Source organism: Podarcis liolepis (genome assembly GCF_965112155.1).
Source record: "Podarcis liolepis genome assembly, chromosome: 16".
NCBI lineage: Eukaryota > Metazoa > Chordata > Lepidosauria > Squamata > Lacertidae > Podarcis > Podarcis liolepis.
Window position 1 is genome coordinate 23,977,243 of NC_139567.1, and position 16,331 is coordinate 23,993,573.

Sequence of the window (16,331 nt, forward strand, 5' to 3'; positions counted from 1 at the left end):
ATGGAGAGTATCCCCCAATGGGTTTATCTTTTCACTCACTCATTCAAGGTAAAGAAAGATAGTCCATGCTTAGTACTCATTTCTGTGTTAGATAACACTGATCCCAGAAAAATAAATAAATTTGCAGACCCCTTAACCTGGAAAATCACAGGAGTAAAGTGGTATACTGGAATATAGTTCTTCCCTGTTATTTTCAGAGGAGAACAGAGGCACACATGCATGGAAAGGGTGGCTCGCATTTGAGTAAAAATGTCAACAGGGGTGTGGAGCAAGCCTCTTTCTATTACAGTGGTACCTTGGGTTAAGAACTTAATTCATTCTGGAGGTCCGTTCTTAACCTGAAACTGTTCTTAACCTGAAGCGCCACTTTAGCTAATGGGGCCTCCTGCTGCTACCATGCCACTGGAGCAAGATTTCTGTTCTCATCCTGAAGCAAAGTTCTTAACCTGAGGTACTATTTCTGTGTTAGTGGAGTCTGTAACCTGAAGCGTATGTAACCTGAAGCTTATGTAACCCGAGGTACAACTGTAGGTTTTTTTTAAAAAAAAAACAACAAACAATAACACACCCCTTCTCCTGTTAAATACAGCTTGAGGGGTGGATTGATGCTGCAACCCTATATACAGTTACCTTGAAGAAAGGCCCAGTAAATACAGGGAAACTTATTTCAGAGTAAACAAGCTCAGGGTCACATTGTTAGCCATACTGAGATGCTCCCCACTAGGAAGGCGATGCTGAACGGGTTACCCAAAATACATGTATGGGATTTTGCAATTCTGAAGCAGCTTTACAGTATTTATGAAATACACAAAGTTTTGGGTGGGTAGGGGGGTCAGAAACCCCAGAACGATATGTTTGGTTTTAAAGCATGAATTTTCCAGAGGTGTGGAGTCTTTGCCTCCTGTGAAATATACTCACAGCTGCCCCGGAATGTTGTATGTGGATGACCCTTCCGGACAGTAATACCCAACTGGACACAGGGGAGGAACCCCTGTGCGGGGTCCACAGTAAGAGCCAGGCCGGCATATCTGAGGACTAGGTGAACCTATAGGAAAGGAAATGCAATAGATGTCCCACCTGCGCTATGCATTTAAAGAAGTAGCAGTATCCATTGGCTTTAAGCAGCCACAGCTTCTACCAAAGAACCATGGCCAGTTCCCTCACAGAACTACAACTCCCTGAGTTCCCATGGAGGAGGGGTTGAGTTTACCCCTCACAGAATGACAATTCCCAACAACCCTCAACAAACTTCAGATCCCAGAATTATTTGGAGGAAGCTATGTGCTTTAAATGTATGGCATGCACACAAGAGTATTGCTTCAGCCTACATGTCCTGGGTCTTCGCAAGTACAAAACCCCCAAAAGTATCACAGGGAGAATGCCCAATTGGTTACTAAAACCCATATTGTCAGTGCTGTGATGCTCAAGAGTTGATGCGTGATCACATCTCACCTGGTGGGCATTCATAGCCTGGTTCGCAAGGTATGCCCTGGATGTTTGGTACCCCTGACTTGGCTGGGTCTGGGCAGTAAAACCCAGAAGGGCAGGTGTTACAGTCCTCCAAAGATGTAGCACCAGGCTGGGTCCTAAAGGTGCCAGGTGGACAAAGGAAAGCCTCTCTTCTTCCTGGGCACCAGTGGCCAGGAGCACAGGGATAATCTCTAAAAGCAGCAGCTCCTGTTGGACGAAAGACAGGAAAACAATTTAAGGTGGAAGGGGGCAGGAAGACAGAACCTCACTATAACACCCCTGCTCAAAAAACCTGGTTTGCTTGTGGGGCAAGCTTAACAGTTCTCAAGGCCCATTTCTCACAAACCACAGGGAAAACATAGGAAACTGTCTTATACCAAGGCAGACTATTTATCTACTTAGCACAGTCTACTCAGACTGGCAGGAGCTCTCCAGTGCAGAATTCCTACAGAATCACCTACTGAGCTGATCCTTTCTAAATAGAGGTGGCAAGGATTGAACCTGAACTCTGCCAGCTGGTCATTATAAGAACAATTATTTCAGAATTGGCTCTTGAGTTTGATTTCCTCCTCTACGCTCCCTATCTTTCGCCCTTGTGTGTATTATGTTGTTTATTTTATTTCAAGATTGTAAGGCTGCGGGCAAGTACTGTAATGGAATCAGAGTTAGAAGAGCCCACAAGGGCCATCTAGTCCAACCCCCTGTAATGCAGGAAACTTTTGGGCAAAACAGTGATTGAACCCACAACCCTGAAAATAAGTCTCATGCTCTCATGACTAAGCTATCTCATGTTTTAACAGATTGCATGTAAGTCACTCTGGGAACTTTTTTGGCTGAAGAGCAGAGTACAAATGCGCTAAATAAAACAACATCAACAATAAAGTTCCTGCAGGTTCCTGCTGTTAACACTTCTGTTTCATGTCATTTAACTTGAAATTTCAACCACCTCCTGGACTGGGAATCTGCTCCATCATGCTTGAGCTGAACAGGAATTTTGCAGACTGAGTTTAGAGCTGGGCCTCAAGTTGGGGGCTTACCTGTGGCCGCACACAGATGGTCTGATGAGCAGGGCTGGCAATCGATAGGGTTCTCAGTCCCTATTTCTGTTCGGAAAGCCTGCCTCGGGCACTGCGGGAGGGCCCGGGGTCCACCGGGGGTGGTGTGATTCATTCCGTGGCAGTCGTACCCATAAGGACATGGGTGGGCTACTGGATCCCCTGAAGAGAGAGGGAGAGAGAAGGTATGAAGGTGTTCAAAGGGATAGACTTGCAGTGCTTAGGGCAGGGATGGGGGACCTGCAGACTATAGATGTCATCAGAGTACAACTCACAATAGACTCAGCCAGCACAGCCAATGATGTGAGTTGGAATCCAATGACACACAAAGGCAGGCAAGTTTGTTGTCCCTGGTTGGATCTGAAAGGAGAGAGGGAGGGAGGAGGATGCATCGCACAGGTGTTTTGGTAAGGGGATTCCAGGAATAAATTCTGACCTGCTTTACACCAGCGGCCTGGTGGGCAGGGGAGGCAGTTTTCTCTTTGTCTTGCACCTGGGGCAGAGCCAATAGTGTCATCTGGACAAGGAATGGGTGCCTCTGAGCCTTCTGGGCAGTAGAATCCTGGGTGATATGTAGGAAACACCCCACAGTTTAATGCCTTGTGGTAAAGATTAGGGTCAAGAGATCCATCAATTTCAGTTCCTCCAGTTCCTCCTTTTTCCACTCTTGAGTTTGGTTCTTCACATTCCACATTAGTTTGTGATTTTTTTTTATAAAGACCTCAAGAAGTTTCATCAACACTTTTGTGTGAATTACTCCGAATATTCAGACACACACAACAAAAAGCAGGGATGGATCTATATTTTAAATTCCTGGATGCCAATATCACATTATTTTTGTGCAAGCCAAAATAAGATGAAATTACATTTCGCTTGAAATCCTACTGCACACATAGAAGGGAGTAAGCCCAAATGAGTTCAGTGGTGCTTACTTCTGAGTAAACATGCTTAGGACTGGATCCATAAACACCAGCATCAAAACTTTCAGGAGCTGGTGATTTTTAAATCCCCATTTCTCGTTGTGTTCTGCCTGGACTGAATTTTGAATCATATGTGCTTGCTTCTTGGCAGACTGCTTAGTTACCTGCTGGACAGGGTCCTGCACACACCTGACCCCAGAGACAGTCTGCCAGGGGGCTCCAGGTGAAGTTATGGCCCTGTGGGGTGGCATCTGAGCTCCCTTCTTGGCAAAAGAATCCGGCAGCACATCTCCCCTCCACTCGTCCTCTCCTAGTGCAGAGAAAGTGGTAGGAATTTATTTAGATGGTGAAGAGGCATTATTCATTAAAACTATACCTTTTCAATGCCACTTTTCAAAATGAACCCACAGAGCAGTTTACAGTATAAAACCAGGGTTAGCAACATGCCCTCTGGCACCTTCCATAATACCCACGAAAGGTCTCAGTAAATATGCCCCCAAAGATCTACACAGTGTACGAGAGACTGTTTGCTCTTCCTGCTTGTACTTGCCTTTACTGACTGTGTTACTGATGCTTGACCTTATTTACATCCCTGCTTTATAGCTGTTTTGATGATTAAAACAAATGCATTATGAAAATGAAATGAAGCTAAACAACAAGAAAGAGGAAAGAAGCAAAGCAGCACAATATGGCACACTGGAATTTGCTGAGGCAGCGGAAAGGATTCACCACTACCTGCAGAAGTGACCCACAGGACAGGGAAGACATCCTCTCTCCTCCTGAAGGCCGGACATATCCACAGGAGTAAAAGTGCCATCGGGACATGGATAAGGAAACAAAGTACCTAAGGAAAGGGGACATATAAAAAACACAGATCAGTGAAGTATGCAACAACTTAAGAAGAGCTCTGCCGGATTACATCAAAGGCCCATCTAGTCCAGTATCCTGTTCTTACTGTGGCTGGCCAGATGTCTATGGGAAGCCCGTAAGAAGGACCTGAACACAACAGCACTCTCCCCAATTGAGATTCCTAGCAACTGGCATTCAGAGTTTGTGAATGAAACTTTAGGTGATGGGTCAGTGACATCAATCAGTTAAAGCTTGTGGCCCTCTGGTTAGTGTGCTGCCATTTGTACCTTCAGGACAATATGAATGTGGCGGACAGCGTCTCGGCTTCCCTGTGGCAGCCTCATGGCAGTAGAAGCCTGCTTGGCAGGGGAGGCAGCGTTCTGAGCCCCGGTTTGGTTGGTATTCACCGATGGGGCAAGGGGCTGGATAGGCAGCCCCAGACTGGCAGAAGTGCCCCTGGAGACCAGAGATAGAGACAGAGAAAGGAGAAAAAAATTGAGACAAAATAATTAACTAACTGCCCCCACACAAATACACAAGCTGTCTTCTCCTAAGCCAGACCATTGATCCATCTAGCTCCATAATGCCTACACTGACTGGCAGCAGCCCACCAGGGTTTCAGGCAGGGAACATTCCCAGCCCTATCTGGAGATACCTAGGGCTGAACTAGGGACTACCCTCATGCAAAGCAGATGCTCTGCCACTGAACTATGACCCTTTTCTTAAACTATAAGACCATAGGAAGCTGATCAATGCCGAATCAAGTCCATTTACCTTAGCATTGCCTGCAATGTCTGGCAGCAGCTCTCTGGGATTTCAGACAAGAATTTCCCCCAGCCAATAATTGTTGGATAAACAGTGTAATCAACATTATAAATGAATCCAATAAACATTGTAAAAACACAGTAAGCTGAATCAGACCATTGGCCACTTTATGCAATATTGTCTACACTGGCTGGCAGCAGCACTCCAGGGTTTCAGCCCAGGGTCTCTCTCAGCCCTACCTGGAGACACCAGTGGTTGAGCCTGGGACTTTCTGCATGCAAGTAAGGTGTTCTGCAATTGTGCCACAGCCCCAGGTAGAGCACAGGGAAAGGCTGCAGCCGGCATTGCATATTCAGGGAATATTCAAGATCTAATCCAGAACATCTGGAGGGCACCATGTTGGCTACTTCTGGTTTAAAGCCTTGCAACAGACCACCAAATCAGAAACACACCCCCCACAGAGTGGCAACACCTAGGATGCTCAGCTGTCTTGTCCCACTGCATGTCTCTGGGCATCTCTCCCAGTCTCACCCAACACTAGTATCTATTGTTTATTTCAGTGTTTCCCAACCTTTTTTGGGCAAAGGCACACTTGTTTGATGAAAAAAATCTCGCGGCACACTACCATTACAGCCCCGTGACGTCAGCGCGCAGCGTCACGCCGGGAGGGACGCATGAAAGTGAAAGTTTTCAATTTTTTTCCCTCCCCCTTGCCGGGGAACCTCCAAGCTTTGGGGGTGGGGGGGAGGAGGCAGCAAAGCGAGGGACTGAGGGACGGCGGCAGCTGAGGCGGTGGCGGCTGCTGTGGTGGTGGCGGCGATAGCGGGCGGAGGAGGGGGCGGCGGCGGGGCCGAGGTGGCCGGCGGCGGCGGGGGAGGCAGCGGCGGGTGGAGCAGGAGGGCGGCCGAGGCCGGTGAGGGAGTAGGGTTGCCCGGGGCTTGAGGAGCCGTCGCCGGGAGTTGCTGCTGCTGTTGTTGCTGCTGCTGCCCAGACATGCCGGCCTCCTCCTCGTCCGCTGTCTCGCGCTCCTCCCTTTTGCACGCGCTGCCCCGCCGCCGCCCCATTGGCTGGGTCCTGTCAGCTGATCCTGTGTTATTTCCTGTGTGTGTGTGTGAGGGGAGAATGGAGAGAGAAACCTCGGCACCACCACCGCGGAGCCGCCCCCGGCTCGACGCGGATCCTCGCCGCCGCCACCTCTCACCGCCCGACTCGCCCGCCTCCCTCCCACGGCACACCAGCCAACGTCTCACGGCACACTAGTGTGCCGCGGAACACCGGTTGGGAAACACTGGTTTATTTTCACCAGGTGTGAGGGACCTGTGGCCCTCCAGATGTTGATAGACTACAACTCCCACTGCCCCTCCCCATTGGCCATTCTGACTGAGGATGCTGGGAGCTGGAATCCAAAACCACCCAGAGGACAACAGGCTTGCCAAGGCTTTTTGTTTGTTTGTTTTTTACACGCAAATCTAATTACAGCACCTGTGGCTGGGTGGGGGAGATACATCCCATGGTTCACTTTTCTGATTTCATTTTTCTATTCAGAACATTCCAGAGTGGTCCTGTATCAAGAAGCAACAATCTTCAAATTGGCTTCCATTGAGAATACCCCAAGCTACCAAACCTCCTTTGTCGAATCCAATGCTCTGCCCAGGGGCATAGCTGTCAACTTTTCCCTTTTCTTGTGAGGAATCCTATTCAGAATAAGGGCATTTCCATTTTAAAAAGGAAAATGTTGACAGCTATGCCCAGGGGTTGTATTAAGGTTGGGGTGGGGAACTGGTGGCCTTGGAGCTGTCATCATCCCTGACCATTAGACATGCTGTCTGGGAGAATTTCATTCCAACACAACAGCTGGAGAGACTAAGGGCGTCCTCCCACAAAGCAACCCAATTATAATCAGGTTCACATAAATTGTGATAGCAAATGACAGAGCACATGTTCCAGACCTCAGGGCAGAGAAATGCTGTTGGGCTGAAGGAGCTGAAGTTTGCCGGGCAGTAGAAACCAGCAGCACACGGTCCAGTAGGTGAACTTAAACCCACTCCAGCACAGAAGAATCCTGGGTAGCATGGGACGCAGCAGTCTGGAGAGGAACCTCCTACAGGAACACAAAAGCTGGCAGAGATCAGTTTAATCTGGAGAATGAGGAACATAGGAAGTTGTGTTACACTGTTGCTACCTTATATCAGTCTCTACAGCCACAGCAGGCGCTGTAATTCTCCAGCAGAGAATTATCCCTGAAGCTGCACTCTTCCATTGTCTCCCAAGACAGATAGATGCTAACAACAACTGCAGAGCCCGGCCATCCTATGAGATGGTTGTGGGAATGCACTGGAGCCTGAATAACTGGTAATGTGTACATAGCCTAAAACTTTAAAATACAAAAGGTACTGTGTGAAGATCATCCAGGTCTGCTTTGCCTGTGATTTGAGAGTTTGATTTTCTCCATCAAACCAAGAGGTTCAAGCCCAGAACACAAGTTACTTTAAAGATTTTAACTTTGAATTATAGGATAGAAAACAGAGGAAGATGGAAAGGAATTGCTGAAACAATTAATAGAAGTGGAATACAAAAAGGGAGGTGTGAGGAGGTCGTTGAAATAAGTGAATGAAGATAAGATATTGAAATTGTTTGATGTGTTTTAAACGGTTTTTGTTTTGTTTTGTTAGTTTAATGTGTTAGTGTTAGTGTTATGTAGTTATGTAGTGTTTTTGTATTGTATTGTTCTTTTTTGTAGTGTTTAAATTGTTGGAAAAGTAATAAATATTATTTTAAAAATAACTCTGAAATTTGAACATGGAGTACCCATGCTGTACTCACCTGTAACATTATTCAGAGTGCCCACTGGACAGGGAACGGGGAACCAAGTGCCTTCTGGACAATAGTGCCCCCGTGGGCAGGGCCCATTAAGAGGAAATTCAGGTGTGCTTTGTGGGACAGCATCAGAGGCTCCCCCTGAACAGTAATACCCAGAGGAGCACAGACCTGCCAATTGGAAAACAGAACTCTCAGGGGCTGTGGACACATCACAAGATGAAGTGCAAACAGTGTTAAGGTACCCCTATAAAGGTTAGCTCAGAACAGACACCATGCTCCTGCATTGTTCACATACGTATGGACTAAGGGTCCACACCTTTCTGGGGCGGGGGGAAAGCCAATATTTCTAATTCCTCTAGTATGAATGAAGGTAAGGTAAAGGTAGAAGACCCCTGGACAGTTAAGTCCAGTCAAAGGCAACTATGGGACCGCGGTGCTCATCTCGCTTTCAGGCCAATGTATGAATGAACTACTAATCTGACAGAGGCAAAGAGATCTCTTAATAAATCAGAGATGTGTGCTACTACTTCATTCCATAACTTTTATTTTCTGCAACAAGGCAGCCTCTGAATCATTTTGAAGTACTTGCAAGATTTCACTGTGTCTAGCCTATACCACTTCAACATAAAGGTGAGTGGCACAGAATGGAAAACTCCTCAGTTCAAAATACTCCTTGCATATCTGGGAGAAAGCTTTCCCTTAATGTCAAGAGTTCTCTCCCTCTCCCTCTCTCCCCCCTCTCTGTGTATGTATGTATGTATGTTAAGGGGCATGTAAGTAGAAAAGTTAATGTGCATATCAACTGAGAACTGTGCACCAGGTCTCATGGAGAATGTGCACATAACCCTTCCACAAAGAGGGAATTGTGCACATTACCTGGTCAATATACATATTCTCCAAAAGACCTTGAAACATGTGCCTATATGGATAGAATTTTGCAGATTCTCTGATCATTATGCATAATCTCCAACAGGCCTTGGGCAATGTGCACAGCACCCATTAACTGCTATCAGTGGCATCCTGCCTTTGTACATCTTCACCATTTATTACATTTATTCATTGCTTTGCACAAGATGTCTCAAAGCATCTTATACATCTATAAAATACAAGTCACTTGACAATAATTTAAAAACCAAACATTGGGAAGCAGGGAAAACAACAGAAGAAGGTTCCAAATAGCTTCCACAACTACCAACCATTCATAGGTAACTCCTCCAGGAATCCCCACCTCCCCACCTTCTCACTATATAGAAGGATCTGGCAACTTCTGTTTCAGTGTATCTGAAGAAGTGTGCATGCACACGAAAGCTCATACCAAGAACTAACTTAGTTGGTCTTTAAGGTGCTACTGGAAGGAATTTCTTTATTATTCCTCCAGGAATGTGTCTGATACTCTCATAAAGCCATCTATGTTACTGGACACCCCATGACTGAACATTACTAGGACTTGTGAATCACCTCAGAGCCATAACTAACCCTACCTCTTACCATCAGGTTCCCAGTTAGCATTTCCACTGCAGTATCTCCCAACTGGGCATGGTTTGCAGGCATTGGAGGAGAGCGCCCCCTCCAGGGTGTTCAGGGTCCCAGCAGGACATGGCAAAGGGATGGCTGTCTGGGCTGGACAGTAGTAACCTGCCAAAGCAAGAAAGCATTAGGGGGCTGTGTGTACACATTATATTTAAAGGGATTGGTGGTTGAGTTGGGCAATCTCTAGGTTCATTTCAGCTCAATAATTCTGAGTTTGTAAGATCAGGGGTTTGGAGAATTGTAGGGCTGATTTAGACAAGGGTCTCCATTTGCAGGGGTGAGGCTGGAGAGTACATTTGGAAATGTAAGAAGATAAATCCACCCCAAAACAAACAAAACAGAGAGAGTGAGGTGCAGGGAGAAGGCAACTCCCCCCAACAAAACAACAACCAAACCCTAAAAACATGAAGGGGGTAGTGGAAGGTATTGGTACTTGTCAAAGGTGTGAGTTTCTGGCTTTGTTATGTAAAATAGTTGGCCAAGTACAGACTATTTGTTGCTAATGGCTAGAGGCCCTTCTGAAAGGAAGCATGTCTTTGTCCCCTCTGTGGCAGATCTTGTCATCCAGCTATGTCTGTGTGGATCAAGACTGCAGATTGAGAGATGGATCTTGTATGCATGCTGGGTCCCTGGAATGTGTGTCATTTTGAGAATTGCAGCACACAAGGATTTGATTCAAAGGATCTTGAAAGGGTGTGAGATGGAGAATTATCATGGTAACTCAGGAAAGGTCTTGTGCATCATAGTGTATAACACTGGCAGTCAAGGAAAGGGAGTAAGGAGTGCTTTCTACCTCTGGCAAACAGTGTGCCTCCAATCAGTGGAGTTAAATGCAATTTCTCAGTGTCTCACCTCTGGGGCAGCTGAGTGGCTCCACAGTAGCAGCATAACGGCAAGCTGTACCCGCTGGGCAAGGGAGGCAGAAGCTGGCCCCGACCATGGGGCTAAACATGCCAGGCTCACAAGGAACTTCCAGAATGGCACCCTCAGGGCAACGGAATCCTCTAGGGCATCTGTACCCACGAATCCCATCGCTGGGGCAGGGAGCAGCATTTCCCTCAAGGCAAACACACCTACAAAGATTACACAGGAGTATCTAAGGCAGGAGTAGCCAACACGGTGTTCTCCAGCTGCTGTTGAACTCCCACTTTCATCAGCCCCATTCAGCATGGCCAATGGTCAAAGAGGATGATTTGGAAGGCACAACTTTGCTACCCCTAATCTAAGGTTCGTCAAGACCCTTGGCCTACACTGGAAGGACAGAGTCCAATCCCCGCCTCTAGTTTCAGTTTAGGGCAGGGGTCTGCAACCCGCGGCTCCAGAGCCGCATGTGGCTCTTTTACACATTTGCTGCGGTTCTGGGACGGATACTAGCGAGGGGAGGAGGCGCATTGTGCGCCCCGACACTCCCCACTGTGGAGGGCGCTGTACTGGCTGTGACGTTGCATGGGGCGGTGCGTGCGTTAGTCACGCACTGTCCCGACGTCACCTTCCCGCCCGCTGTCAGATTGGAGGGCAGCGGCGTGAATGCTTTAAATGTTGCAATGGTTTTGCGGCTCCCAGGGTGTTTTTTTTCCTTCGGAAACGGGTCCAAGTGGCTCTTTTTGTCTTAAAGGTTGCAGACCCCTGGTTTAGGGCATGCATAAAACCTGGCAGATGGCTGCCTGAGGAGACATGAATGCCTCTGCTTAAATTCATCATGGGTAGCAAATAAATTAACAACAGCAACAACAATTTATTTATATGCTGCCCATCTGACTGGGTTGCCCCAGTCACTCTGGATGGTTTCCAACAATTTAAAACACAAGAAAGAAGACATCAAACATTAAAAGCTTCCCTATACAGGACTGCTTTCAGATGTCTTCTAAAAGTCAGGTAGTTGTTTATTTCATTGACATCTGATAGAAGGGTGTTCCACAGGGCAGGTGCAACCACCAAGAAGGCCCCTTGCTTGGTTCTCTGTAACCTCACTTCTCACAATGAGGGAACTGCCAGAAGGCCCTCGGAGCTGGATCTCAGTGTCCGGGCTGAACAATGGGGGTGGAGACACTTCTTTGGGTATATAGGGTCATAGCCATTGAGGGCTTTAAGGTCAGCACCAACAGAGCTAGACGGGTTGATGGGATTTCTGAATTTAAGAATCTGCTTTATACCAAGTCAGACCATTGCTCCATCTAGCTCAGTAGTGTGTCCAGTGATTGACAGCAGCTCTTCAGGGTTTCAAGCAGGGTTCTCACCCAGACCTACCTGGAGATGCTGCCAGGGATCAAGCCTGGGACCCTCTGTATGCCAAGCAGATGCTCTGCTACTGAGTTATAGCCCTTTCCACACAAATATCAGGCAGTAGCAGCCAATCTACTGTAAGGCAGTGGCCCCATGCCACAAAATAAGAGGTCAGCAGAAGTAAACATTCTCATCATCAAAATGGTAAACCCAGGGTTGGGATGCAGGCAGCAGAACTCAGGTGTCACCTGTTTCGCTTGGCTGTTTATTACTCAGAAATGTACTGTGCTTCTTTGCTAGTGATGCAAGGAGGTAGCCATTTCCATACTGTATTCTTTTTGTCAAAGCCACTGCTGTTTCTGTCCCATTACAGTTCGGCTTTAGCTGAAACACATGTTATTTGTCTCACTATTGACTATATAATCAATAAATGATATCACTGTGCCAAGCTGATTTAGAAAACATAACTCACAAATGTAAATCACTATGTAATTAACTTCAATCCATTTCAATGGAAGGGAAACTTCAAAAGCAATGTAGAAAATGACATAATTTTTATGTAGGGTTTGCAGACCAAAAAACCCACTATGACAGCAAATTCTGTTCATGTGATGTTCATTCCTGACCTCAGGTGAACATGCAAACAGCAGTCATTTCCATTCCTATTTCCATTTGTGATGAGATTCTCCACATCCCTGCTTTTTGCATCTTAATAATGAGCCCTAAGATGCTCCCATAGGAGAAGAAGAAAAATCATAGTTATTAGGCCCTTCCCAAACACTACCTCTCAATTTAGGGTTTTCCTTTGGGTTCATGCAGAGCAATGGAGATTTGATGTTTCTCTGGGACTGGATTCAGATTACCACTCTGCCACTATCAGTTCAATGTGTTTTTGGATCTCTGATGATACTCTTTCTCCCAAATACCCAGGACAGTCGCGCTTCTTTTTAGCCAGCTCTCTCTACATCACTCATGTAACCCCTATTTATTTATGGAGAATATCATGCGATCAGAGGCTACTGTGTTTCTTCACAGTGAGCTTGCCTGCAAGTCTTGGCTTGCCATTCAGTCAAGGGAAGCAGCTGTTACAGCCTCTTACCCTTCATTACATGGCGCCATCTGGGACAGATCAGACATCCCTGATTGGCTGCAGTAGAGTCCAGCTGGGCAAGGCTGGCACTCACTCTCTGCTTTCAGACCCAGAGAAGCGGAAAAGGAGCCAGGTGGGCAAGGAACGGGATATCCAGTCCCATTGGGGCAGAAATGCCCAGGAGGACAGATGTCATTCCCGGTTAGGAGGAAGCTGGCAGAATCCACCTGAAAAAAATTAAGGAAAATAAAATCAGTGAGAAAGAAATATGGTTGGTAAACAATTTTGATGAAACCAAGTCTTAAATGTGAGCTTCCAAGAAAATGATATCACTGTGCCAAGCTGATTCAGATAACATTTCTCAAGTAATTGCACTTCAAAGAGCCGATTGATTTTCTCTCAAGCTTCTTCTGTGAGCCACAGAGGGGCATAATTAACTTGGTAAAATTGACCAAGGTTGTACAATTTGCTTTTTTAAAAAAAGTTCTCATGAAAATCCATCAACATTTTAGTGCAAATTTCTCCCCAAAACACAATTTAGTAAGTAGTTTTGACTAACATGCACATTTTTGCAAGCCATTTTCCTTGATAGAAGGCATTTTTTGTGCATTATTTTCACAAATATAAGTATTTTTATTTATGCAAAAACATGCCTAATGTGCAAAATTTTGCATGCTTTTTTGGAGGGGGTTGGGAAACTACATCATGAAATTGGAGATGCAGATATTTTGAAGGATAGCTGCTTTGGGGTTTGCATCTGGGTTCAGGCTGTGAAAATTAGCCCAACACATTTGACACCCCTAGTAATGAATTAATCCTGCTTCTTGCCATTTACACTCACCCTCTGTCTCGTGGGAGCAGGGCTGACTGCTCCCCTGGTGCAATAGTAGCCTTGATGACAAAGACCAGTCGGTTGGGACAGCCCAGGAGAGGAACAGTACATTCCTTTAAAAAAAGGAAAGAAATCTGCAGTGAACATAGGGAACACAGGAAGCTGCTTTTTACCAAGTCAGGCCAATGGTCTGCCTAGCTCAGCATTGTCCGCACTGACCGGCAGCAGCTCTCCAGCATTTCAGGCAGGGAGGTCTCTCTACCTGGAGATGCCAAAGGGGATTGAACCTGGGACCTTCTGCATGCAAAGCAAATGCTCTACCACTGAGCTGTGGCCCTTTCCCAGTGTGCTCAGCATTTGTATGAGCAACCAAGAGCTAGACTTCTTCCCACTATTGTCTTACCTTCTTTCCTGGGTGGGCTGTATGCTCCTTGCCCCAGTCCCTCACTTACCTGCTGGGCAGGGCTGACAGTCAGATTCCTCAGCAGCACCAGCCTTGGGCCCATTTGTGCCTCTGGGGCATGGGTGTTCTGAGCCAGATGTGGTGCCAGGGGGGCAAAAATGCCCCAGAGGGCATGGCTTGGGGGCCTGGATAGCAGCAGCTAGGGAAGAAAGAGCGGCTGAGAAACCTCTTGCTAGTATTTTCTCTAAGACATTATTATATTGTGACAACTGTGTGTACAATCTCCAGCACTCTGCTCTGAAAACTAAAACATATAAAAGATAATAGATATAAAGTGATTAACGATGCTATAATTAAAACCAATATAAAAACAAACCTATTAAAAATGTGGATAGTAAGCAGCACAACACCATCAAAAGGCATTTTAAAAGCTGTCAGTTCCCCAAAGCCTGTTGGAATAACACAGTCTTCACCTGCTGGTGGAAAGACAACAAGTAGGGACCCAGTTTAGTTTCTCTAGAAGGAGTTCCAAAGTTGGGGAGCAATCACCTGGGAAAGCCCTCTCCCACATTCCCACCAAGGGTGCCTGGAAGGGTGGCAGGACTAAGAGAAGGTGGGTCTCCTCCTCAAAGATATCAGAGGTTCATATGGGAGAATATGGTGCTTCAGACAGCCTGGACTTAAGCCATATAGGGCTTTATAGGTCATAACCAGCACTGTGAATTGTGCCCAGAAACAGACTGGTTGCTGGTGGAGTTGTTGTAACAAAGGAGTCATGTGCTAACATACCTGGAGCTTAGATTATATCCAGTTCTTATCTAGCATCTGTTCTTATTTACTTGCAGGGAGATAATATGATGGTGAGCATTCCTCCTGCATTCATCCAGATTTGCCTGCTGTGTGTTTATACACCTTCTTGGTAATCCTTCACTGATTCTGCACTTTTCAATGTGTTTCACTATCACTTTCCTAACTCCAAAAAGTCTATTTATTTTTCAAAGCAGATTTGTTGTGCAAGGGCAACAGAGCACCTTCATACGTACTAAATGTGCCAACCTAAATTTCACAATTATGTGCTTGATTCCCTCCTGCAAAATACTGACAGTCTGGAGGTGCTCACAGACACATGGAACAAGCTGTCCCCTGCACACAAATCATAACAAGCAACCATCATGGGCACATCCCTCCAATTTCCTCACTTTGGTTGGATGATTCACAGAAGAACCCGGCTGGGCAGAGATCACATGACTCTTTCCCTTCCTCCAATTGATAGGTTCCTTTCTGGCAAGCTGCTGGAGCCACAGATCCCTGAAGGCAGTAAAATCCACGTGGGCACCGGTGGGAAGCAGGTGTGGAGGAGGTCTGTCCTGGGGGGCAATAGTACCCGGGTATGCACATCCCTTCTGGGGCAGCCTTTCCCGGCCCTAAAGCCATTGAGAGGAAAAAGAAGGCTGTGTTTCTTTCCATTAAGAAGCCAGCTGAGAGTCTGTCAAGACACCCCCTTCTCTCAAAAGGGGGAAAAGAAATATTCATACACATACCACTGCAGAAATGCCCCGCTGGACAGAGCTTGCAGTCTGTGGGGTCCCATTTCCCACTGTGGGGATTGATGCTTCCTGCAGGACATGGAACTGGGGTCCCTGTGCCTTTGGGGCAGTAGAATCCTTGGGGGCAGAGTTTCTGGTCAGGATGCGTGGATAGCGAATCACAGTAGTAGCCGTGGTGACATATCCCTGCAAAGGAGAGGGTGTCAAAGACCACCACAAATCACTGGGGAGCAATTATTATTATTATTATTATTATTATTATTATTATTATTATTATTATTATTTCTGATTTATACCCTGCCCATCTGACTGGGTTTCCCCAGCCACTCTGGGCAGCTTCCAACAAAATATTAAAATGCAATGCTGTTAAACATTAAAAGCTTCCCTAAACAGGGCTGCCTTCAGATGTCTTCTAAAAGTTGTTTTTCTCTTCGACATCTGGTGGGAGGGCATTCCAAAGGGTGGGTGCCACTACCAAGAAGGCCCTCTGCCTGGTTCCCTGTAACATGGCTTCTTGCAGCAAGGTAACTGCCAGAAGGCCCTCAGCACTGGACCTCAGTGTCCGGGCAGAATGATGGGGGTGGAGACACTCCTTCAGGTATACTGGGCCAAGGCCATTTAGGGCTTTAAAGGTCAGCACCAACACTTTGAATTGTGCTCAGATAGCAACTGCGGGGTTCTGTTTCTAACAGAAGAGGTGCTGGGTCTTAAGGCTACCTGGAAGTCACTTTCTTTGACCTCCCAGATGCCTTGCTGCCTAAAACTAGACTTGTGCATGGGTATGGGGAAGTAAGTTTCCAGCAGGTCCATGGTGAGAGAAACTCTGT

The 16,331-nt window shown here is 46.5% G+C and overlaps 1 protein-coding gene across 1 annotated transcript in view; it reads right to left on the bottom strand.

The window, feature by feature from the left end:
- The window catches only part of LOC310695940 (uncharacterized protein), a 146,495-nt gene that overhangs the window by 31,335 nt on the left and 98,829 nt on the right, over nt 1-16,331 (bottom strand). The window contains exons 52-67 of the mRNA XM_083480876.1: nt 15,499-15,690; nt 15,157-15,381; nt 14,007-14,156; nt 13,564-13,667; nt 12,732-12,949; nt 10,262-10,482; nt 9,368-9,514; nt 7,883-8,047; nt 7,009-7,160; nt 4,582-4,750; nt 4,181-4,289; nt 3,610-3,755; nt 2,962-3,087; nt 2,508-2,687; nt 1,453-1,677; nt 919-1,045 (exon numbers count right to left, since the gene is read on the bottom strand). Of these exons, the coding sequence (XP_083337002.1) occupies nt 919-1,045; nt 1,453-1,677; nt 2,508-2,687; nt 2,962-3,087; nt 3,610-3,755; nt 4,181-4,289; nt 4,582-4,750; nt 7,009-7,160; nt 7,883-8,047; nt 9,368-9,514; nt 10,262-10,482; nt 12,732-12,949; nt 13,564-13,667; nt 14,007-14,156; nt 15,157-15,381; nt 15,499-15,690 (2,656 nt within the window). The remainder of the gene's footprint in view (nt 1-918; nt 1,046-1,452; nt 1,678-2,507; nt 2,688-2,961; nt 3,088-3,609; nt 3,756-4,180; nt 4,290-4,581; nt 4,751-7,008; nt 7,161-7,882; nt 8,048-9,367; nt 9,515-10,261; nt 10,483-12,731; nt 12,950-13,563; nt 13,668-14,006; nt 14,157-15,156; nt 15,382-15,498; nt 15,691-16,331) is intronic.